This window comes from Paralichthys olivaceus, chromosome 10 (assembly GCF_024713975.1).
Source record: "Paralichthys olivaceus isolate ysfri-2021 chromosome 10, ASM2471397v2, whole genome shotgun sequence".
Lineage (NCBI taxonomy): Eukaryota > Metazoa > Chordata > Actinopteri > Pleuronectiformes > Paralichthyidae > Paralichthys > Paralichthys olivaceus.
The window spans coordinates 19,275,911-19,300,304 of NC_091102.1; the positions used below are offsets into that span (position 1 = coordinate 19,275,911).

The following is a 24,394-nucleotide window of genomic DNA, read 5'->3' on the forward strand; positions in this document are numbered from 1 at the left end:
CATGAACCATCGATGGATCAACTCATTATTTGAGTGAAATGCACCACCCTTTGTACTTCAGATCACCTCCACTGAGCCTCACAGCATCTTTTAACTGCTTGTTTCCTGTTTTGCTTCACTTTCAGTTGAGCATCATTTTCGGAGGCAGAAGTCAACTTTTTCCAAAACTAAACTCTCTAACACCCCACTGTACCCTGCTTGTTTTCAGCAGTAAAATGCAGACAGACAACGTTAACAGCTGGTGAGCACAGAGGAGCATTTAGCAGCTGCAGAGCCAGATATTTCCTTCAGGAGCTAATGGAGACATTGACTCCAGATGAATGCCAATGTTTCTTCCTATTTGCTGGATTAGCCACTGTTTGCAATATCAACCTAAAAGATGATAATATGTCAGCATAGTGTTTACAGCTTGTTTCAGCATGTGGACTGAGGGTTTATCACAGCACTTCCTTTTTTTCCTGGAAATGGCTCCCAGTGGGACATTGTTAATGTACGTGCAGTAAATTAAAAAACTGTGATAATTCCTGATAATTTTGGCAACACAAGCGAACAACTCCTCACTAATTGATTACCTGACAACAATTTCAATACAACTAGTGTGGCAATGCCGATGTGAACATATCCTCGTGTGTGAATTAAAGCTAGGGTTGGTAATCCTGGAAAAGCTTCAATATGCAGCTGATACATCCCACCCCCTCCCATCGGCCCTTATTTCAAATCTATACCCTCATGAAACAAATCAGTAACCCTTTCTTTAAGTAAGACACTGCCATTGTTTGTAGAGCCTGCAGAATAGTTGCACACATGTTGCAGGGGTGGTCTCTGTGGCAGCCATCTTTAAATGCATAGTCATTATCATCAGGATCTCTGAAGTCCCCTGGCACACCCAACTCCCCTCTAGAGTGTGTCTATGATCAAAATCCATTGTTTTTATTCTTTGAGACGACCCTGACGACCTCTGGGTGTGAACATGTGTGTCTGTGTGACTGTGACTAGCTGTTATTTTGCGCTGCAGATGAAACCCATGTGTGATGAACCCCATTAGCTGAGACAAATTAAGGATATCCCATTTAATGATCTTTAAGTAAGTAAAAGGAATAAAAGCCTTATTTGTGTATATGCGATGGCAGCTTTGCTTCCTTAATATCCTGAGGTAAAGTGTCTTTAAAGCCATGACAGGCCGAAACAGAAACCCCTTTGTTTCCTCTATAGGACTTTTTTCCATGCACATGGCTTCCAATTTCCTTGGTTCAAACAGGGTGAGTGTTCTCATGTTGAAACTCTAACTCGGATGCTGTATTGCTTTCTAGGGCTTTCATGGCCAAAAGCACGTCAATTACGAGCCGCATCCCCGCCCTGTGCGACAGCGGGAGGTTATGTCCAAAATATACAAATAATATTGAGGTCTCTTTGGATTGCCTGCAGGCACAGACCTATGAATAGCAACCGTGCCGTTTCAAAGCGGAGCAATTATGCCAGGCCGGGCTGGACGAATCCATTCCTGCAGACTTTTTAAATGCTTCTGGCCAATTATAGGCTAAAGTCAGTGCATGCTCCCCTGAAAGCTACACTGCCTATCTGAGGTGTAGCCTTCATCGTCTGATCGGGCTGTATGCCCTGAGAAATCTTTGTCTTTCTTTCTTGGTTTCTCTCTCTCGCTCTCTGTCTCTCTCTCTCTCTCAATTATTTCTCCCTTTCTTTTACCTCCACCAGTAAGATACTCCAATTATTACCGAGGAGCCCCCCTGCACCCAGCACATCTCCCTCCCTGTTCGCATCATACTCCACGTGATCATAACCAGCTGCTGGTGAGAGAGAGAGAGGGAGGGAGAGAGAGTAAGAGAGTGAGAAAGAGGGAGAGAGAGAGAGACAGAGAGAGAGGGAGGGATAGGGAGAGAGAGAGGGAAAGAGAGAGAGAGAGAGACCAACTCGCTGTGACTCTGAACACACGTACAAAGTGAACGGGAGGACCGCTCGGTGCGCGCAGGAGAGCCGCTCGTTTCACCCGTGGATACTATTACACATCTGCCGCCGTCTCCAGACCCTGTCCTTGGGATACTCTGGCTGCATCCTCTCACTTTTACACTTCTATCACCTCCTTCCTTTTTCTTTCTTTCTCATCTTCCCTCCCGTCTTCCTCCTCATCCCCCCCGAGCATCCCTCCTCTCCTCCTCGCCAAGTCCTCTCGCCTGCCTGGATAACTTTTTTTTTTTTTGCACCCTCCTTCATCGCTCACCCACACCCTCGCCAGTCTCACCCCCGCCACGTCCTGCTCTTGTTGCAGCAGCCTGCCTGCCTGCCTGCCCTCCCTTGGATCGGGCGGAACCCGCATTCGGTCGGTCTACTACACGGGGCACTGCTACATGGGGCGCACGGTGTCGCCGCACGGAAAATGGTCTGCTGTCGGTCTCTAGGCGCCCCGCTGAACCTGTCGGGATTGGAGTTGTTGTCGGTGCGCGTCCGCGTCTCTCCCCCTCCTCGCCCGTGCCACTGCCGGGGCCAGTGAGACATGGGTCTGTCCGTGGCGGCGCAGGCACCGTCCGCGGAGCCCCGGCGGCTGCGCCAGTGGAGCGGCGCGGCAGGAGGCTGGCTCCGGATCACGCTCATCTCGTTCCTCGCCACTTTACCTGTGGAGCAGCTGCGCGCCTTCCCGTCCTCCCTCAGCGACTGCCAGACGCCGACCGGCTGGAACTGCTCCGGTGAGAGTGAATGCATTCAGGGGCAGAGTTGCAGCAGCCTCTCCTGTTGTTTGTTTGTTGTGGTTTTTATGTTTGTGCGCATGCAGCGACCGTGCCCGGCTGCAGAGCCGGTGCTGTGGAGCATTTTTCTGGCTGCAGATATCAAACGCTGCTAAGCTCCACGATGAGAGGATGCAGAGTTTTTGGGGGGGAAGCTGCTTGATGCGGATTTGTTGAGTTTGTGGCGGCGCATGACAGCGACACGTCCGAATAAACACTCTTTTAGAAGATCCATTAAAACTAAGTGAAAGCAGCGACATTAGGATCATATCCACATGTATGAGGAGGGGACGATGGTCAGTTTTAGACTACAGGCAAAAATACTTAACTTTAAGGGATCTGATCAACTCGACTGTCTATTTCATTTGTGTGATCGCTGGTGTTAATTCCCTCAATTCTACAACAGGCGGAATCCCACTGAGTGATCGGGCTGTTAATCAAGTTTCAACGCTTTTTGGGCAGCTCGGTTGTTTCGTTTCTGTAAAGTATAAACGCAGATCGTTTCTTTAACAGCCTGTAAAGTTGTTTCTCCTCCGCGGGGAGAAAGCAGCGGACGAGGGGCTGCAGAGCTCACAGCGCCTCGCCTTCCCTTTCTGTAAATCAGACTGACTGTGCCTCCATATATTCCCCCTGCCGCCCCGTGTCCAAGTCGGAAGCCTTAAAATAGCTCCGAGCCGATTCTACACACTCACAAGTATTGATATTGCAGCCACACGTCAAACGCCCACTGAGAGTCCTGCCTTTTTTCCAGCCAGAGACAGAGCAGGCCCACCAGTGGGCTGCACTTAAATATCTCAATAAAAAAGGGGCATTATTTTCATCTTGTATGGGAACATCATGTAAAGATCCTTTACAGTGACATGCATCTGGCAGCAGATTAAAAATAAATTAACACTTCACTTTCCACTAATACAAAACCTCCCTGTCACAAAATAGGGATCTCATCAAAGTTTTCAAAATTGATTAATTTAACTAAGATTGTTGGCTACTTAAAACAGCTGAATTCATTTTTAGATTCAAATAATCTGCAAATGATGAAATATGATTTTTAAATTACTGTGACCTAAAACATTTGTCATTATTTAATCACATGTTTCTATCTAGTATTTGATCGTTTTAAAACTGAAGCTTTAGTTGCCGTCCAGGTCTGATCGGTTGTCGAGACAGTTTTTGCCTCAGAGTATTTCTTCGAAGAATCCACAGCAAATGTCAGTGGCAGTGATTATTGAGCTGATCTGTTGGAACATTTCTGAGATTCACCCTGGTATTTGGACATTCTGACCTCCATGCCACACCGTAGGTCTGGTTTCTGCTGTTGCTGCTGTTGATGGTGGCGATGATTGGTTTGTAGTGATCGATAACGGTATGCATGCCCCGTCCAAGTAACACATTTGCCTACCTCCCCACTTCCTGACACACTCTCGCATGCATTTCGGCGAAGGCTTTTATCCAACACGCCTTGAGGAAGCTTAAGTGCATGCACTGAGCTTCACACACAAACACTCACACACACACACGTGCACGCAAACGCATGCACCCGGCACCAGTTAAATTTAATTGAAGACAACAAGTGAAGATAAGCCCCCTTACATAGTAATACTACTACTAATAATAATAATAATACAACTGACAGTAACTCCCAGGGCTTGTTTATTCACCTGTTCCTCATATCATGCACTTTGAAAACATCAGCATTGAGTGACGGTTTGGTGATGAGTTCAGTGTCATTTCACTTGTGAGCAGCAGTTTCCTGACAATCGGGTACCAGTTTCAGCCGTGGTGCCTTTGAACGAGCGCTGAATGAGATTCTGTTCCGCGGAATAAAACAGATGGACAAAAGACTTGGTGTGACAAAGCTTGCCATTCTGTTTGCCTGACATCTGTTGATGGCCTTGAAAAACATCCAGTGAGGGCTCCACTGTGGGAGAATAAGTAATTATAATTAATGCGAGGGCCAAAGTTGCATAGATTTTTGAAAATTGCGTTCGTTCTCACTACTTGAGCTGTTTTGCAGATAAATTATATTTAGATGGTACATTTGGATGCAATGTACACATAGCCCAAGTGTCAAGGTAAAACCTCACAAGATTAAATGATGACTGTCGAAAATTCATTGACAGCGGAGATGCCTACATTTTTTCTTTATATTGATTGGTAATCCCCTTGTGTAAACGGCAGCAAGGTTTCAAGAAAGCTTCAACCTCTGTTTTCTTTTCTTTCTGTTTTGAGTTTGCATGTTCTCCCTGTGTCTGTTTTCTCTGCGTACTCCAGATTTCTCCAAAAGTCCTAAGACATGCATCAGATTCTCTAAATTGCTCAAAGGTGTGAGTGTGAATGTGAGGGTTGTTCCTGTATGGTCTGCCTAAAGCACAAGCAGTATAGGGCCTAACTAATGAATGGATGTATGTTTACTGCTTAGTCCTGAACCACCAAACTATGTTCTTTTTCAGAATGAGACCAAACCCTACGGCAGTATATGTATACTACATGCTTGAAGTATAAATATATTATACTTCATACTTTTACTATTTGACATTTTTCCAGAGCAACTGTAAAGGTGTTAAATATGTGCTTCCTCTGCAGCTGAACATGTTTTCTATGGAGAGTAGAGAACATGAGGTTATCATACACCCTCTGAGCACTGCTACTTCTTCAGGACAAACTGCTAGTTAGCATGCTAACTTTGGTTGAGGGAAAGAAGGGAATTAGAATCTAAACAATAACTAATGTTAGACTGGTAAGACAGATGTTTATGCCAGTTGAAATACAGCAAAACAATTGAAATAATACCTTTAAACCCAGGTTAAGTGTTTTTGGCCAACTGGGGGCATCATAAAGAATTAGTAAATGTAACTCTGCCAAACTAACATATTAGTAATTTAAAGTTGATTTGCACACAGCAAATATCTGCTTATGACACATCCATCAGATTTGGAGTAACATTCTGTGTTGTGTCCTTGGTCTTTACCACCTCCTCATTGAAATATCTGACTAACTTAACTTTGCGTCTCTTTAATCCTGGCCTGCAGGTAGAGCAAAGAGGTTTATCAAATTGTTTTGTTTTTTGTTTTTTTGCTGAAAACAGCTTCCTGCTGCATCAGGAAACAGTTCTGATGAAAGCAGTGAAAGTCAACCAGAACAGTATGGTACGGGCCATAAAACCAAAGTAATGCGCGCAAAGAGGCTGAAGACTCAGTTGAGGGGAACTGCAGATCCTGTGATTCCTCTCTGCAGGTTTATCACTTTGAGTGACCACTTTCAACTAGTCATTTACATTAATTATACAAAGATATTGATTAATGCAGCCATAACAAGCTAACACTTGCTATATTAGGAATGTGGTGGTTAAAGTAAAGTAATAGTATTATCTAAATGTTGGTATTCCCGTAGTACAGTTTCTGTAAGCGAGCATATTTAAAAAAACTAAAAATGTTCCAGCCCAGGTATTCAACAGTTATTGTTGTTATCACAGTCAAACCTTTGATGCCCTGTTACCTGTGAGATTTGGCCTGTATCATACCCTGACTTTAATCGGTGCATTTCTACAAACAGTCAGCTCATGTCATTTTGACATTGTTTTTATCCACTGAGAAAAACAAGTTGATGCACAGAATGTTAATGTTCTTCTTTCGCCAAATGCCTGCTTAAGTAGCACTACCAGAATTGTTACAGATTGTAGTATTTAAGTAGGTGGTATGGATGTGTACCCACAGTTTTTTTTAGCCTTTTATATACATTACATTTCATGTGAGGGAATTACTTTGAGGTTGCCACAATCCCCTCTTTACTCAATCCCCTGCGATAGTTAACTCTGAAAGCCCATGTGATGCTTTGATAGTAGAAGTGACAGGGATAAGCACAGAATATGCAAAGCCCCCTGTAAATCCTATCAAGCATAGAGAATGACTAGTAGTCTTGGGAGAATTGTCCATATGCTTTCTGTCAACACAAAGGTCAAAAAAACGTCTCTTGTATTCAGGTTCCACGTAACTGAGAGAAAACAGAAATAGAACAGTATCAGCTATGAGATAAGGAAGTATTGGCAAAGTCAGGGACATGAAAAGATACTAATTGATAGCTGTTTTAAGGGAGAGCTTTTCATTTTAACTTTTACTGCCTTACTTTCTGTGCTTAGTGTGATGTGAGTGCCTGGAGTTATATGTCCTTTTAATAAGAATAATGGGGGATTAACTATAACTACTTCCATGACAAACATTTAAAGACCTGTTGCAAAGGTAAAGAACCCCCCCCCCAGCATGAGAGAGGTCAAGAAAGGATGTCTCACCACTGTGGTTGTTCAGCCTTCATTATTAATTTAGCCTGCTTAATTATTGATCAGCACAATGCTTAAAACAGGGGGGTAAGGACTCTTTGTTCTTCTTACTGTTGTGAAATTCCAGGTAGGTATAGATGCATTTGGCTGACAAGCTCTCTCTTTTAGACAAGTAAGTGCTTCGCTTGCCATCTAAATCGTTAGCATATAAACATTACCTTTTCAATATTTGATGTTTGCCAGCTTGTTTTCGTCAATTATTCAGTTTACTGTAATTTCCTCCTGGAACGGCAGGGCATGAGCAGGAAGTGTAAGTTTCCCTGGCCTCTGACACAGTGCAACAGAATCTGTATCAATGAGCACACATTGACATTTTAGATGGCACACCAGAGGGACGTTCCATTATAATATGTGTCCTTATAGTTGGAAAAAGATGTACAGAGAACACTCAAAGACATAGAAAAAATCAGACCTTGTGATAAAACCTTATTCAACAGGAAGCGAAACAGGGCTAGCTTTGTGTGCTGTCCTGGATCTGAAACATCTCAGTTATCTCTCGCTCAGTCTTTTTTTCTCTTTTATCCTCACCCCTCTCTTACTTTTCCTCGTGTTAAACATTGTAGTAGTGTGGACCTACTACAATAGGAAGCCTATTTCTTTAGATCTCCTACTAGATTTAATGTTTCCTGATATGTAGTAGCAACATTTGTGAGTTCAAACTTCACTTCATTATGTATCTTTAACTAAAGACATAGCTAACACATGAAGCTAACTTCAGTTGACACGTTAGGTATCTATAAATAAAAAGAGACAACGTGTTTCCACTTGCTCCCCCTATCCTGAAATGAAGCCAAAATACCCCAGATACAAATGCTGACAATGTCATTTCGAGTCTACGCAGAGAACCTGAGCCTTATTGCTTTAGCTTCACTTGTGGGGAAGAAGAAGAAGTTAGCTATCTAACTTTAGTTAACAGGTAGCTTCAACTAAAACATTACGCAACTTTAGCTACTAATCTTCGGTTAACATTTTAGGTATCTTCAGCTAAATTATTAAATACCATTAGCTAACACATTAGGTATCATTAGCTAATTCTTGTTGCCAACCATTATTTTATTCTTTAAACACTAGTTTCTTTGCCTTACAAAAAATGGCCTATAATGATCTGACCTTTTGAAAATCCAGTTTCAACATTACTTTTATACATTATAATAAACAGGGATGTCCACCTAAGGGATTTTCTTTAAGGCTCTGAGTTTGAAAAAGGGTTGATTTAACAGTTTTGATAGTGTTCCAGTAGCTCACATGATTTAACAAATATTCCTCAACCTGATTTTAGACTTCTTTTATGATACTTTACTTGTTGTGAATCTGTTTGTGCCATTAAACTGTGTGTATGTTCATTTTAAACTTATATTCATTTTAATAGCAGACAGATTTCCTACTAGAAAAATGTTGTAGTGTTTCCATTTAACAGAATCTGAAAAAGGATTGTACTAATGGATAACTCTGTTATGATTAAACGATGTATCACAAAAATAATTGCATTTAAGCGTGCTTGTGTGTCACTTATTACTGCACACATTATTTAGAATATTGTATTCCCAAGGCCAATAACTGACAATACAAGAAATCACCTCTCAGGTTGTACCACCACTGTAAATCTATTTGCACTTGCTTGTATAGGCAAACATTGGCTTACAACTAATTGAGATTTGTGTGTGTGAGTGTGTCTGTGGGGAGGGGGGTGTTATTTGAAGGCCAGACTCTTTTGGTCCTGTCACTTACATCCTTGTAAACACTTTGCAGAAACATCTTTTTGTGTGATGTGAGTGTAGACAAAGTGCACTGTTTTTATCTATAATTCTTATAGCACTATTGTTCAACAGACAGTAAGGATCACTCCATCGGAAATACATCCCTCTAAGGTATTATTTGTAAATGCGTTCTTGTTTTCTGCCTCCTGCAGATGTCCAAGCTTCACATCTGTTTCTAGGTAAAGACGACAGTTTGATGGCATGAGGGGAAGCCACATACTCTCTGTTCCCTTTGATTTAAACACAATAGCTTTTTGTCCATGTGTTTGTTTTCCAGAGCCTGCTGCCCAGGAAATCTGGAAAAAAAGCTGAAGTATCACACTATCAAATTAGTAGCTTGAAATGATTTCCCCAAAAAAAGAAAAACACCCCCTTTTTACAAAGAGTCCACCAGCTGGTCTGACAATTGTCTAATATTTCCAATCATGCGTATACACCTGGCCAGTAGTATGATTATTGTCATAATAATGCATCACTCTAGTGAGTACGATCAACATGCCAGTTGCCTGGGTGACAATTGTTTTGTGGCTGTCCCAATTGCCTTGCATGGTCCTCTTTGGGCTGAGGGCTATGTTTCATCCAAGCACTCCAAGCGACGAGACCTCTCATGTCACTGTTCTTGGCTCAATGACTGTGTATTTGCACAAAGAGCTTGCACTTTACGGACACTCAGGACCCTGGCAAATAGCAGATTCGTTTTAGCATGGGCTTCTCTTCCATAGGGGTATTATTGCCTGAGAGGTTGTTCCATGCCAAGCAGGGCTGTTAGAAGTGGAGAGGGGCGCGGGTTATTACAGTGAAGTTACAGAGTCTCAGTGTCCATTACAATAATAACTTATCTATAAACAGAAAAAAGCATTGTAGACTATCTGGCCTGTAATTTGGTCGAGTGCAAAGTCCAGGACACTTAGAATATTACCTAGTGTTGTGATTAAACAATTCTGATAAAGAGTATTCACTGGCAAAATCTAGCATTTTTATGTGTTTAATTTTGAGTTTCATTAAACCTTTTATTTGAGCACAGCACTTGTGAGGTTTTGTGTCACTGGCACCTTTAATTCTCCCGGAGATAAAAAAATAACAGTGGTTACAAAGCTCTTTTTGAGAGGTGGAAGTGATTATTACTCAAACAGTAAAACTTTTAATTTATTATTCAGTTGCTGTTGTGTGGTGGGTATTGCTCGATGACTGTTATTTGAATGCAACTATTTGAATGACGTTAAAACCTTGACCAAGTGTGAATGGAACGGAGGGCGTCATGCTGGGGTGAAGATATAAAAGAGTGTAATACAACATGCTGCTGAAGTGTCCTTGAGTCATGCAGTTACGTCTTAACTGCTCTTGGTGAGCTGTTAGCAAGCTGAACATGGACTTTGTGTTCCCCGTAGACGACAGCTTGCCAACAGAGAATATTGGTATGAGATCAGTCAGGAGATTTCTATTCATACAGGACCTGCTAGGTTAAGTAAGCTCACTAAAATAACGTTTATACCATAGACTGTATATACAGATGGACAAAATGTCTCCACTTCCTCCCACTATCCAGAAATGAAGCTGAATTATCTGGCATATGAACACTGCCGTTGGGTATTTGAAGGACAGGAGCGATTGGTGGATAGAGCTGCTGGTTGTTAGGTCCCACCGATATACGCACACTTGACCAATTGTTAATCCATCTCACCCCACTTTTGTAGAATCTACAACTTAATACAAAACCTATCAGAAAAAATAACACTTTGACAAACTGGTTGTGATGAGCAACAACCTCTAAATAACAGAAACCATCTTTGAGAAAAATGTATTTGATGCATGGTTTGACTTTATAGTTTGGTCTATGTCCCATCCACTAACATGGACGAGGTGGTGTTTATGACTCATACTGCAGCTAGTGCCCATGAGGCAATCAGGGCAATTTGGTTTCGTTTTTTAGAAGCTGTCATATCATCTATCTTTGTATACAGTCGATGGTTTGTCAAATGGTATCCCTCCACTAAAAGGACAGGACATTCATGCTCACATATAAGTTAAAATGCACATATAACCTTATGACAGTTTTATCACAAGGCCACAGAGCATGAACTGAGACAACTGAAGCAACAGCCCCCACACTGTTCAGCTTTGAGCATCAAATATGAGCCTTTTGTTGTCCATCCTCAGTTTCAAATTGCAACTTTACCATGCCTTCTGGGTATGACTTTACAATATTTGTCACATGTATTACTAACTAACTAGCATTTAAATAAATGATTAAAACCTCAAAGCCACTGCAAAAGGGGAATTAAAGGAGAACATCAGCTCAAGATTCAGCTAATTACACTAATCAAGAGATCACATTCATGCTTTTAATATAATGTGTTGCATCTATATCCCTTCATCTGATCGTGTGGGGCACAATGTTGTGGACTTTGAAAATAGTACTGGAAGAGTACAAATTCTTTCAACTTCACACTAAGGATGAAGCACACATTACACTGCATTAACTTGTCTTGTGATTCTAATTGCACAATGACCTCATTAAGATGGCTACTTGTTACTGTATTGTCACGCCCACAGGGACAAGCTAACTTTTGCTATTTTGAGACATTTAGCCCCAAGTAATTACTGTGATTCTTAAAATTGCAACAGTTTTATTATTATCAACAATGGCGTAACATTACTGGAGATCCTATTATCTAAATGCAGCCATATAAATTGTCCCATGACACAAGCATGAACTGCAATTTTGCATATCTGAGGATTTATAACTGTATTAAGCCTTGGTATATCAATAGGGCTTTACAGTCTAGAGCTCATGAGACAGGTTTTTATAGTCACATGGTAATACTTGACTTTTAATGCTAAGCTCTCCAAATACACACGTATAAACGAGAGGCGAATCAGAAACGTCTGCTATTGGGACTACACACAAATGACGCCTTTCGTTTTGAGAGCAGGACTTATTGACACGTTCAGATTTTTGAATGCTGTCACTATGCATACGCTTGCACTCAAATATACCCTACATGTGGTCCAGTTTAAGCTCTTCTTCTAGCCCTCATGCTGCTTCTGTGCAGGCTGTTTCATTAAGTCTGTCAAAATTCCCCATCGAAAGAATGCCACGAGAACTAATAACGTATGAATCTGTCCCGCCCTCGTTTGGGGAAAAAAAATATCGAGCTGCTTCTATTTTGTTAAATCATTGCAGTTCCATGTTGACCAGTGATCTGCTGGACTTCTGATCTGTGTTAGTGTCGTTCTGCCTTCAAGTACACTGACATGAAGCCGGTGTAAGCCGCAGGAGTGCATGAATCCGGTGAGAGTGACTGGATTCTGTTTGTTAGGGAATTTTTACAGACTAGTTGCACAAAAAATACAAGCACAGAGGAAATATCATGAGGAGAACGGTTGAATCTGGTGGGCGTGAAATCAGTCGAAGCAACAAAATATCAATTCCAGTGGACAGTTGCGAGTGCAGGGTTTTAGTGAGATCACTAAATCTGAATGTGAAATCAATAAGTCCTGTTCTTAAACTGAAAGACCACACTCTTGAATAAAGAAAGGAAAAAGAAACATATAAGGTCAGGTCACTTCATGTTAGTAATTCATCAAATAAATCACAACAGTGTATGTTTCATTTCTCATTAAATTTCCCCTTGTGCTGCTCCTCGTGAAACAGGTTAACTGTGCAAAAAACCTCAGTATCATATCACAATGAGTTGGAGCTGTAGTTTGAATTCACACAGCAGACATCCCCATTTCTTCTTTCACCTTGACGGTAGTGAGATTAAACCTTATGAGTAAACAGGGGCCACTAGGATAAATTAAAGTACTTTAACAAGGAACATTTCCTGTCAGCTGGAATTTGGTTAAATTTAGACTTGAAATGCAAAAGCCTACAAGCACATGGCGTTTGTTTTTTATGTAAACAATCAGTTCAGATAGACTAATGGCCCTGAGCTGAGTCTACAGTCTCATGCCCATGTGACTCTTTGATTTGATTCAGAATGCTTTGTTGGAGTCATTTGAGATCCCTAACGCAGCCTGAATCGGATCATGTCCCAGGTTTGCTTCTCCAGGACAACGCCCCGGGAGTCAGCCTCGTTCTACGCAGACGGTTGTTAAAAGAACGACCTGAATAAATGTGAGGAGAAGCGTGGTGAATACAGATGCTTCCATGCAGCGCACAAAATTATGGCATGGCCTCTGCGGTCACCAGGTGTCACGTCTATTGACATATGGGATATTTTGGTCAGACCTATTCGACAGCGCCACCCGCCATCATAATCAAAACAACCAATCTTTTGTTCCTCTCGTCAGGAGAGTCAGTAACTAGTGCTTTTAAAATGCATTTTATCATTGTGCTGGGCTCTAGCATTGTCTTTTTAAAGTGTCCCAGTGTGTGATCAAAGAGCACATCGTGCTGTGGGAGCAGTGACTAATGGCAGAATCTCATTATGAAAGACCCTGATGGCGCAGGTTAGAATTTGCTTTAAGGCTTAACAGAGAAACATTTAGTCACTGATGTTCTTTTGGCTTTGGTCCTGCAGGTTTCGATGACCGGGACACAGACCTGTTCTTGTGCGACACCAACACGTGCAAGTTTGACGGCGAGTGCTTACGAATTGGGAACATGGTGACATGCATCTGTGATTTCAAGGTAAGACTTGTGATTTTTATGTTTCTATTTCATTTTATTTTTCTTTATATTTTTCTTTTTAAGGTGTAATTGATGATTTGCTATTCGACTATTCCCTGAACAGGGATTGTCATAGCATAGCATAGCAACTGTGACTTGGCTCTTTTTATTACTTTTCTCTTCGGAAAACCATATAACGAGGAAAAAAGTGTAAGAAATTACTTAACTGCCTTTATCTGCTCTAATATAACATGAAGTCATTAGCATGTTTTGTTCTTCTTCTTATTTGTTTGGTTTATTGGCGGGTGACAACCAACGTCAAGGTGCATTACCACCACTAAGTGAGTGTTACATCCAAGCACATTTAATTAACTGATTGTATCAACAACAGAGAAGAGGCATGAAAGACAGGAAATCTTAGTTATGCATTTGAGGACTTGGACCGAGAACAAGATCTTTCAACTAAAACATATGTTGCTGTTCAGATATCAAGTGTCAGCACAGTGGGATTCACAGAACTTAAAAGTGCTCTTGAATATGGAAAATAACATAAAGTAAAAAATAGTTAATCACAGCATATAGGAATGAACACATCGAGTTGAAAGGTGAAGACCTGTATAATAAACCTGATCGAAGTCCATTGTCTTGATTGGACAATATTATCCCTCAAGGGAGGTGGATGTGTAGCACTGAGTCAAGTTTACAGCTCCGTGCACTCGACCTCCGGACCGAAACTGATGAGACTGAAAGGCTCTGTAATGGCATAAATCTGTGAAATTATGCTGTTCTTGATTATGACTCACACTTAACTTTTACAGCCAGGCCTGTAATAAAAAAGAAAAGCAGCAAACCAGTCAGCTGAGTATTGATTTCAGTGTAACGTTTGCAAGCTTTGCTGACTAATACGCTATATGCAGAGCCCCGAGATAAACCGGCGAGATCCGAGGAGGTAGCATGTGTTCTCATCTGTCGCTTTTATCAGCGCGTCATCAGCACAAGCAGGCACGATGCGGGCTGACACTCGATTGGTCACCAGCTTTTATCTCAATTTTGTACTTCCCTGGGAGCAAACATTAAAAGAGCCGCATAGATAAATGACATTACTGCTCCATTTCTCTTCAGGAGATCTTACACTGATACCGGTGTGGCTGCGCACTGAGGCATTCTCTGTGTTCTTAGTAAAGAGCAGGTCATACCACAATTTCTGACTTAATACCACAGGTCTGAGGTCAACACTGCTATACATCCTCTGTTTGATGTTAGAGGTTCCAGATGTTTGTGTCTTTATTTCATCAGTCAACATAAACATGACCTTCCCCGCCCAGCGACTGTTGCAGTGCTCTAAATAATCAGTCACTCCCAATCAGTGTCAGATACATAGGTCCAAGATTTTCTCCAGTCGGCCGTCCATCCAGGCCTGTCAGCAGACATGAAAGTTGTATGAGCTCGGGTTGGTTTTCTTTGTTCTAAAATAGTCCATGGTTTTATGTGCACACACACACTGTCACACACTAAAGAAAACCCCAAGGAAGAGACACGCAAGAGGCTCTGTGAAGAGGAAGTGAGTTTGATGTGGTGGAATCAATGGACACTATTCATTGCCAAGATGCATTAGATTCGCCTCACACTGACTCGTGAAAGAGCCAAGACTTTCACTTGCTAACTGGAGTCAAACCGCCGCTAAAGCAACATGTTCCGTCTCTCATACGAGGAAAGTGCGTCGCTTTATTTGTCAACTAGTATCAAGCCCTGACTAATCACATAACATTTCTTTGTAATTCATTTCACAGTAGCTGCTGGGAAAGCTATTGTTGCCGGTTTGGTTTTGTTAATGTCAGGTCACAGTGCTGATTCCCGAAGGGGTAGTCCATTCTAAAAATATGTGCGCTCATGGCGCTGTGAAACACTTAAACGGAAACTGCTCACCAAAGGGTAAATGGCACATTTTATTGCTTTCTGTAATGGTGCTTTGTAATGTATTGTTAATGTTGGGAGTCACTGGTGGAAGTATTTCTCTAAACTACAAACAAACTGTAGATCAGGCTAAGATTTTTCTTGCTTTTCTTTTTAAAACTCAACCTTCTGTTTTGAGGTTTGTTTGTGACCATACTTTTATTATCTGTTTTACACTTTTACATTCATTTTAAAGGAAGTTACAACATTATTATATACATTTACAAATAAGTAATAAAGAGAACACTCATGGATATAGGCAAATGCATACAAATGTGCATCATTTCATGTTCACATTTTACCTTCACTGCTAGAACTTCTACATAATTGCAGTTCTTATGCAGGAAACATAAGTCTAATAGAATTCTAACAAAACACACATTTGCCAAGTTCAATGCAAATGCATATCTATGTCACCAGTTGTAAAGTATTTAAGGAAATATGAATCTACAGTCACAGTGTGTTACTGAGCTAACACTAACTCAATATTACTTCTTCAATGAGCATCTTAGAAAGATTTAAATAGTTAATATCCTACATTATCATAGAATTGCGTGCTTAGTTCTGAAGAAATACAGACTTTAAAATCACAGGCCTTGATATTGCTAGTTAACACTAGCTTCCCCTTTAACAAACAGCTGTGGGCTGCAGTGTGTGTTTTTTGTAGTTTGTCCTGGTGGTTTGGTAATTTGCTGCAGGAATTTCCACAGTGGAGAAACAATGTTATTGAATTGCAAATGCTGCTCAGAGTAGAAATGCAACAGGTCAAGTAGTTCCTTAGGGTAAGAGAGGATAATAATAATAATAATAATAATAATAATAATAATAATAATAATAATGAAAATCTATCTTTATTTTTGTAAGTGAATTAATATGATAGTCTGTCATACATTAGTAGCACTAGATAAAAACAAAATCCAGAAATGCACAATTAGAGTTTGGAGAAAAATGAGCAAAAACACAAAAGCATCTGATAAAATGTCTGCGGGCTGATCTTTGAAAGTTCAACTGTGAGAAAAAATAATCTTGGTACACAGTAACTCTTTTTGAAAGGTTCCAGTCACAAAGGGCGGAGGAGCCGCAGAGCACTGTGTGTAGTTGTGTGTTAGACGCAGCTCGTTTGTTTACGAGTTCGACATCACATTGCAGTGCGTGCTGTGAGAGCGCCCGGCATTTAGGGAGATTCCTGCAGAAGATTTTTGCAGATGAATTGGAGGCAGATGTTAACACAGCAGATGTAAGTAATGTGACGGGTCATTTATGCCAGGATTACTTACAGCTCAGTGCAGTCGACTGTAGGCCTGAGCCAGATTTAGTACACATGTCAATAAAAGACGTACAAGAAAGTTCATAATGCCTGAGTTAGGCATGGCTTGTTGTCAGGATGAAGAAATATGATGCTGTTAGAGAGCCTGTGGCCTCATGGTATATCTTCAGGTTTGACAACAGAATGATGCCTTCTTGGGTTTTGTTTTTCAGAATAAACAACCTGTTATAAGTAATTTTGTTTCTCCATCATTGTCAGATTCCTCCTCTGTCCAGAGTTTATAACAAGCACACTATATGGAAAAACGTATCGGGACACACCTCTTAATCATCAAATTCAGGTGTTACGTTCAGTCCCATTGTCATTGGTTGGACTTCCAGTGAAGGGAAATCTAAATGCATGAGCAACAATTCTATGCTTGCTATGTTTGGGAAAAGGCTAGAAGGGAGATCCAACATCAGTGTCGACCTCACAAATGCTCTTCTGGATCAATGGGCAAAAATTCCCACAGACACACGCCAAAATCTAGTAGAAAGCCTTCCAGAAGAGTGGAAGCTGTTATAGCTGCGAATGGGGGACCACCTCTGTATTACTGCCAATGGATTTAGAAGAGGATGTCATAAAAGCTTCTGTCGGTGTCTCAATACCTTTATAGTGTATCTTATCTTTGTGGTTGTTGATGTGGAGCCATGACTTATAAATCAATCAATTCAAGTGCCCTTATTTGTTATTTGTATGTGGTCCTTCAGATACTAAAAATGATTACATATAATTCATAGCCGCTCCAGTAAATTCCATTATCCCACTAATAAAGTTCAATGTAATGCAAAAGGCATTAATTGTTCATACCGCAAGTGTCAGGAGTGAGAGTTCACCCACATTTAAAAAGGCACTATGTAAAATGTTCTACCAACACACAATGTGTGAGCATGAGGACATTTTAATGTGGCAATTAACTTTAAAGGTCCAGTGTGTAAGATTTAGGTGAAAGGGAACTATTGGTAGAAATTTAAAGTAGAATAATCCTCATGATGTTTTCACTAGTTCATTTCATCTAAATTGTATGAATTGTAGTTTTCTTTACCCCAGAAAAGACCCTTTATATTCAAATACTTTATATTTACATCGAGGGGGTCCTCTCTACGGAGGCTGCCATGTTTTTTACATTAGTCCAGACTGGACAAACTAAACACCTTTAGAATTTATATGACAACTGAAGGCTACCACAGTTTCTTTTTCATGTTTGGAAGGAGAGGGTGAGGTGAGGGGTGTTATGCTCCAACATGCAATTTCAACACTAGATATCACAAAATTCTACACACTGTACCTTTAAATGAAAAGGCCATAAAATCTGTATAACATAGATAATTTGATGTCTGTCTTTCTTCCAGTTGTTGTGAAAAGAGCTCTTAAAATTTCATGTTATACTGCTTCAAATGGTGCGTTAAAGCATCACAGATGCCAGGATTAAAGTTCTCCGACGCTACAATAGATTTTCTATCAATTGGATTCCAGAGCGGCCGTGTATTAGATTAGTGTAGATCTGAAGGAGGGAAGAAAAAAGAGAGTGGGGAGGGAGGGTGTGACACTGTGAGCCCAGCGGCTGTATAAAACTGTGAGATGCAAAATGCAGGCGATTCCAAAGCTACACAGAGAAGTCAGCAACAGTCGCTATGCAAATAACGTAGGTTGTCTCTCTGCAACAAAGATGGAGATAGTGTGATGTTCTCACTCTGCAAACAAAGTTTAAGATTGGGTGGGTGGTCTGATGAATCAACTAGAGGTCAGACTCACTGATTCATTGTGCTCTATACGGACGTGAATGAACAGTTAGACCACAGGATGGATGGTGGATGTTGTTGTCTTCATGCTGCATCAAAGTCTGGTTCGCAGAACAAGACAAACTTGCACAGTAATTTATTTAACCAAGAAAACCCTAAAAAATTATGAAATAATAGGCAAATTAAGTGTCCCCATAAAAGAAATCAATCAAACAGAAAAAACACTGTTAACAAAAAAAAGATTAGCTGTGTCTCCACTAAGGGGCTGCATCCTTCGGAGGCTGCATCAAAGCCTGATTGTGTCCCAGTGGTGCAATTTGACTGTCTCATTTCCAAGGCTCCTTTAAACGATGGCCAACGTTTGAGTGTCATGCTTCAAATCAACCAAACAGCTAATAGTACACATGTTATAAAAACAAGGGGCATTCAAACTTTCTTGACATGTCTTACCTAAGGTCTGTTGCTAGGCAACAGCAATCAGGGCGGGATGAGGTGGTGACGTGGATCATGAAAATCCTTTCTAGATCTGACCGTATCATTGCAGTTCAGCCCTCACGGTAATCATGAAGACAGCCTCCTTCTTGGTCCATTTACTAACTTACCTAACTTAGTTACTGACATAACTAATTCTTCTTCTGATGTAATTTGGCCGTTTAGATGCTACTAGGTGTGTTACTGCCCTCTGCAGGGTAACATTTAGATGGCCCACTGACTCCATATTTTTCATATTTTTTAAAATCGTCACTCACAGAAGCCTTGCGCACTCAGTCCGATGCATTTCATTATTCGAGCAGTGAAAATGATGTGTTTCTCTTGAGAACAGAAAAAGATAACATTGGTTCCATCTTATCTTTCATCTTGTCTACACATAAAGAATACACAGTAGTCTTAAGATATGAAACTATTTTCACAGCTTTTTAAGCTTCTTAGCTTCACTTCTTGTTCTGTGGGTAGATACATTTGTAATTTTAAAGTAATATTTCCCTTATTTAATTGTTTTTTTCTTTTTTTTCCTCATATAATCCGGTCGGATGTTTAACAACAATGTGCAAGGACTGATTTAACCTGCAGTGACCGACAGCCTGGACTCTAAAACCTAAAACCTGAGGGTTTTCTGTGGAGCTGACAGAATTGTGAATGTCTATAAAATGTCTCAGCCTCTGAGGCTGATAGAAAAAGCAAGTGATTGCTTAATATTTGCCTTTCATTGTTAATCATTGCCTTCCCCTTAAGTTGATGTGAAAACATTTTTAAAAACAATAAATCTAGTAAACCCGCTGAGATCCCTCCTTCTTCCTCCTTCTCAAATATCCTGGTCTGAATCATTATTGCAATTTTCATTGCTGTTTTTTTAAACTGCTGCAATCTGCTTCACTTCACTTTGATCATCAGCCATTCTCTGAAACGCTACTTTAAAAAACTTTTGCAGGCTAAGAGCGCTAACAAACAAACTACATTTCCCACAATACATTCACCTTTCAGTTACCTGTCTTGAAAACAATGACGTACGCTGCTTATCCAGCTCAAAACATAGACGCTCACAAACCAGCACCTGGTCTTAATACGGTCATGACATAATTATATTGTTTACATATAGACAGCAACCCCCCTTTGGTTTCCCCTCCCCTCTCCATCAATACCCTCTTAACTCCCAGCCCAAAACCCCAAAATACATATGCAGAATACATAGCACAGCACATCCTTAGCCTACATGCATGTTGGGACATCGAGGAAAATAAATCAGGATAAAACAAATAAAATTAAGTAAGTAAAATACAGAAAACAAAAACCTCCCCCTAGAATTCAACCTTCAATCTCTCCGCCGTCTAGGAAGTGCCTTCCTAAGTATATTAGATATTTTGGGTCCCACATAATTCAGGAATGGAGTCCAGCATATCAGATATTACATGGGAAAAAGATTGAATATTACTTTATGCCACTCTAAAACTGTTTATTTGAAATCAATTTTATTTAAATGAATTTACATGCAGCATAGGTTAATACTTAGAGCAATTTTTGTCTGTTGGTCCCTTTGATTTGCGGCATTCCTAACAAGAGTTATACTGGATACGAGTCTAGTTCTTTATTGAAAATCAGATTGAACTTTATAACCACTTTTGCCCTGAAGCTGTGTACAACCCCACAGGTCCATACAGTGTGTATAAAGGTGTCAACCTCCCTTCTTACACATCTACAACACACATAGCCAATTTCTTTGGGTCCATCTTATTTCTGAGTTGAGGGGGATATTTGAAGGCGATGTAGTTCCTTTGCTCTATTATATATGGATATGTAGATAGCATACTCCCTATGATATCATCTATCTCTACTCCAAGGTCTTGAGCCCAAATTTGCAGGATTGCATTGTTTACTTTCGTGGACTTGTACAGGGCATCATAGCATCGTCTAAGCACAAACCCATTGCCACGCATTTGATCACTCATTTGTGATTGCTCCACCAACACGTACATCCAGGTTGATTTTGAGTAATACACCTCAGAAAATGTCATCGTAGTTTATTAACTTCACATAATAAATTTAGGATATTGTTTGCGGTGCATTTGATCAGTTTCAGTTCGCCCCCAGCTCCTTGTCTGGTGTGGCTAATATTCGCTGCAATGCTTTGACCTCAAATTGCTCTCCTGCTATTCAACGCCAGAAACCTTCTTATGTTTTGAGTTGTGTCTGCCGGACCACTGAGGCTCTATTTGCTCCAAGAGATAGGATGAGAGCTAATGTGGGTTCATGTGATGTTGATGGGTGGGTGTGGGGAGGGGGGCAGGATGTGTGAAAGCATTTTGCACCCATTTTTCAAAAATGCACACGGTCCACAAAACACTTGAGTGCACCTCAAACTGTGACAACACAACTGGCTCTCCAACTCTCCTGTCGAACACAGACACACAAACCTGGACTCCTCACAGACACTGTGAAATAATGGAATGCCTATGTTTACACTGGCACACACACTCACACATCTCACACCAGCCCAGGTGGTACGACACCAGCCTCTGATGCAGACCCCATTCCATATATTTGCATTAATTTATCATGCTGTTATCCAGGGCCATGTGAACGGACAGGGACTGAGATTTGGAATAATGGTGAACCTCCTGTATCCCCTGATGCAGATTCAAGTGGATAAACGGACACACACAGGCTGTAATGGCAGTGAGAGCTAGCAGGGAGAGATGATGATAAACACTTATCTGTGATTAAAGGACGACGTGAAATGCCAAACTGATCTCAGGGTTACTTATAACCTGGTGCTGCTGAAAGAGGACTTCGGGCCAGACTAGGTGCGTGTGTAGTGCATGACGGCTGTGTCACTCATCTGGGTCTCGTGGGCGTCTGTTGTTCACACAGGGACAGGTCTGCTGTGTAGCTGCTGCATCAAGTTTCTGGTACTATATTTCCTCAAGCACTCTACAGGATGAAGGTGTGCATTTTCCAGTTCTGCAATAACAATAAAATCCTTGTTAAAACAAATGTATTCAGTCAACAGTCAACAGAGTGCTTTTACTTTGAAACAGGCACAGGAAGTGTTGCAATAATTTATGGCTGTGACAGATTTGACAGATAGGCACTGACACCATGGTGAAAGTCATTTTTTTGTCTCTTTTTCTGTGAACCACATACAGTACATGGAGAAAATAGGCGAGACCCCGACTCTAGAAGAGCAGCTCACGTCTCATGCAGGCAGTATGGCTGCTCTAACCTGATAACACAAGGGCTGAAATTGAAAAGCAAAACGTTCTGCGACGTATATGTGTCGCTCATGGATCTAATGTGGTATGTACTGGTATGTACGGAGGCTTTATTCTTCTTGCAGCAGCTGCAACACCAGTTACCTGACAGTAACAATGGAGCTTTTAGTGTTCAAACAAAGGATGCTGCATATATTTACTGTGGGATGTTTGATGATTGTCATATATCTTTACTAGAACATATTTTCTGACTACATAGTACATGACTAATACAATTAAAAATATGAACATGGCAACCCTGCATCTTCCAGCGTCTCTACGCCGTCTGTTGTTACTTCTATCCTCTCATCTGTCTTTTTCCAATTACTGCTGCTGTACCGTGCACTGTGGTCCGCTGGCTGGATCCTGTGTGCCTGCTGGAGGGTTGAGAGCACTTTAGGTGTTGCCAAGTTCATTTTAATTCTTTGAGGACAAGTGACAGTGCATTCTCCTCCATAATAATAGAATGATGCAGCGGAGGTATCGAGGCTTAATATCTCAATGTCTGGGCTTGGTAAAACCAAAACGATCCTTGTTGTCGAACACCACCTGTGAGAAAATAGGTTTGCCTATATCTTTGTAATTTGGGTCATGTAATTGTCCAGGCTCTTGCATCTGTTTTAGCTGAGGGTCTCTGTGGTGCGGTACAGCCGCCTCCTCTCTTTTGCTTGATGAATATACCAATTAAAATCAGCGAGCACAGGAGGTGAGTTTGTGAGCTGCATGTTTGTGCTCTGAGAATGTGAGCGTGTGCAGCTCAGACAAAGCCAGTGATAATGAAGGAATTACATATTGGACACATGCAGGTCTGTTGCGTGGGGCGAGCTGTTGATATAATTTAACATGTGCTGTCCTGTTCTTATTTACAAGACTTTTACTTTTTACTTTTTGACAGGGCTTATATAAGTAATCTCTTAACAGCATGTACAAGCACGGAGGAGATGTCTGAAAGATACACAACAACGATGGGCTACATATTTTGAGATGTATGTGGGAAGCTTCTGAGTGTACTGAAAAAGTATTTTCTCCAGTGCTTGTGTTGCTGCTGCATCTGCAGTGTTGTGGAGGATGAAGTGACATTCCTTTGTTCCTGGAGAGGTCAGGTGCAGGGTGCTTTCTTTTCTCTTGCTCCTGGGAGGTCACTCAGTCCACACTCGTCACCCAAGGGGGCCTTTTCATATTTTTGTTAATATCAAGGATGCACCTAATAATCGTTGTCGTTGCATTTTCTGTAATTTTGTGTTTTCTGACTGGCTTATTTATTTCAAGAGACACGACTGTGCTGCTAAAATATGTTTTTCCTTCTGGGCTGACACATCAGTGCACTGTCTATATTCACATAAGGTTTGGATGAGTCGATTCTCATCGCAACTTCCTTTTTTTTCCCTAATTAGAATTAGAATAAAACATGGGACTTGGTTGGAAATTGTGTGTTGAGCGCCGCAGCTGAAAAACGGAGCATCTGTGTCAGCTCCTCCGCGGCTCTGGCTGGCCTGTCAGACACTATTACAGAGGAGCCCGTCTCCCGTGACTCGGCTGGGGAGACTCCGCAGGGACCGGCGGGCTGGGCCCTAATCAAGAGAAGACTGCCAAGCGGTTAAAGAGCAGAAGCACAAGCCAGCCACCTCTCCGGTCCCCCTCGATCTCTCTCTCTATCTTCCCGTTGTCACAGTAACTCCCGTCTCCTCCATTACTCTCTGTCTGTTTCTCTTCCCCTGCTTGCTTGTCCAAATAGCTCCCCCTCCCTTGTTTCTGTCTTCTGCTCCTTCTCTCTCGCTTTGTCCTTCCTTCCAGTGTAAGGATTTGACCAGTGTTCGCAAACATGGCACGGCATCATGGGAGAGTTTGTCACTTACCCAGACAACGCTTGACACTCCTCTGTCCAGGAGGTCTGTAGGATACAACACAGTGTCAGGCACAGAACAGATTTGTCACTCTGACGGCACTCCTCAGGGATCTGTTGTTGGTTTGTTGGTTTTTTCCCTTTACCCTCTCTGACATTGACGACTTGTAAATGTCTTGAGTAGCGTGGCTTTGTTAAAGTTTTCCTAAAGCAAACCAAAACTTTCTTCAAGCCCATTAACCACAGAATTTGTGTGGGGACTTTAATTGAGGTGGTGTTAACTCAAACGTGGCCCATTCAGTCTGGGAAACTATATTTAATGTAACTAACTGAAAGGAAATTGAAAAAAGGACTGGTTTGG

General features: G+C 41.2%; 1 protein-coding gene across 1 annotated transcript in view; it reads left to right on the forward strand.

Annotated features, from left to right (window-relative positions):
• Window positions 1–1,934: 1,934 nt before the first annotated feature.
• The window catches only part of tmeff2a (transmembrane protein with EGF-like and two follistatin-like domains 2a), a 110,111-nt gene continuing 87,651 nt past the window's right edge, over window positions 1,935–24,394 (forward strand). Inside the window, exons 1-2 of the mRNA XM_020089685.2 lie at window positions 1,935–2,699; window positions 13,355–13,464. Of these exons, the coding sequence (XP_019945244.1) occupies window positions 2,510–2,699; window positions 13,355–13,464 (300 nt within the window). The 5' untranslated portion in view covers window positions 1,935–2,509. The remainder of the gene's footprint in view (window positions 2,700–13,354; window positions 13,465–24,394) is intronic.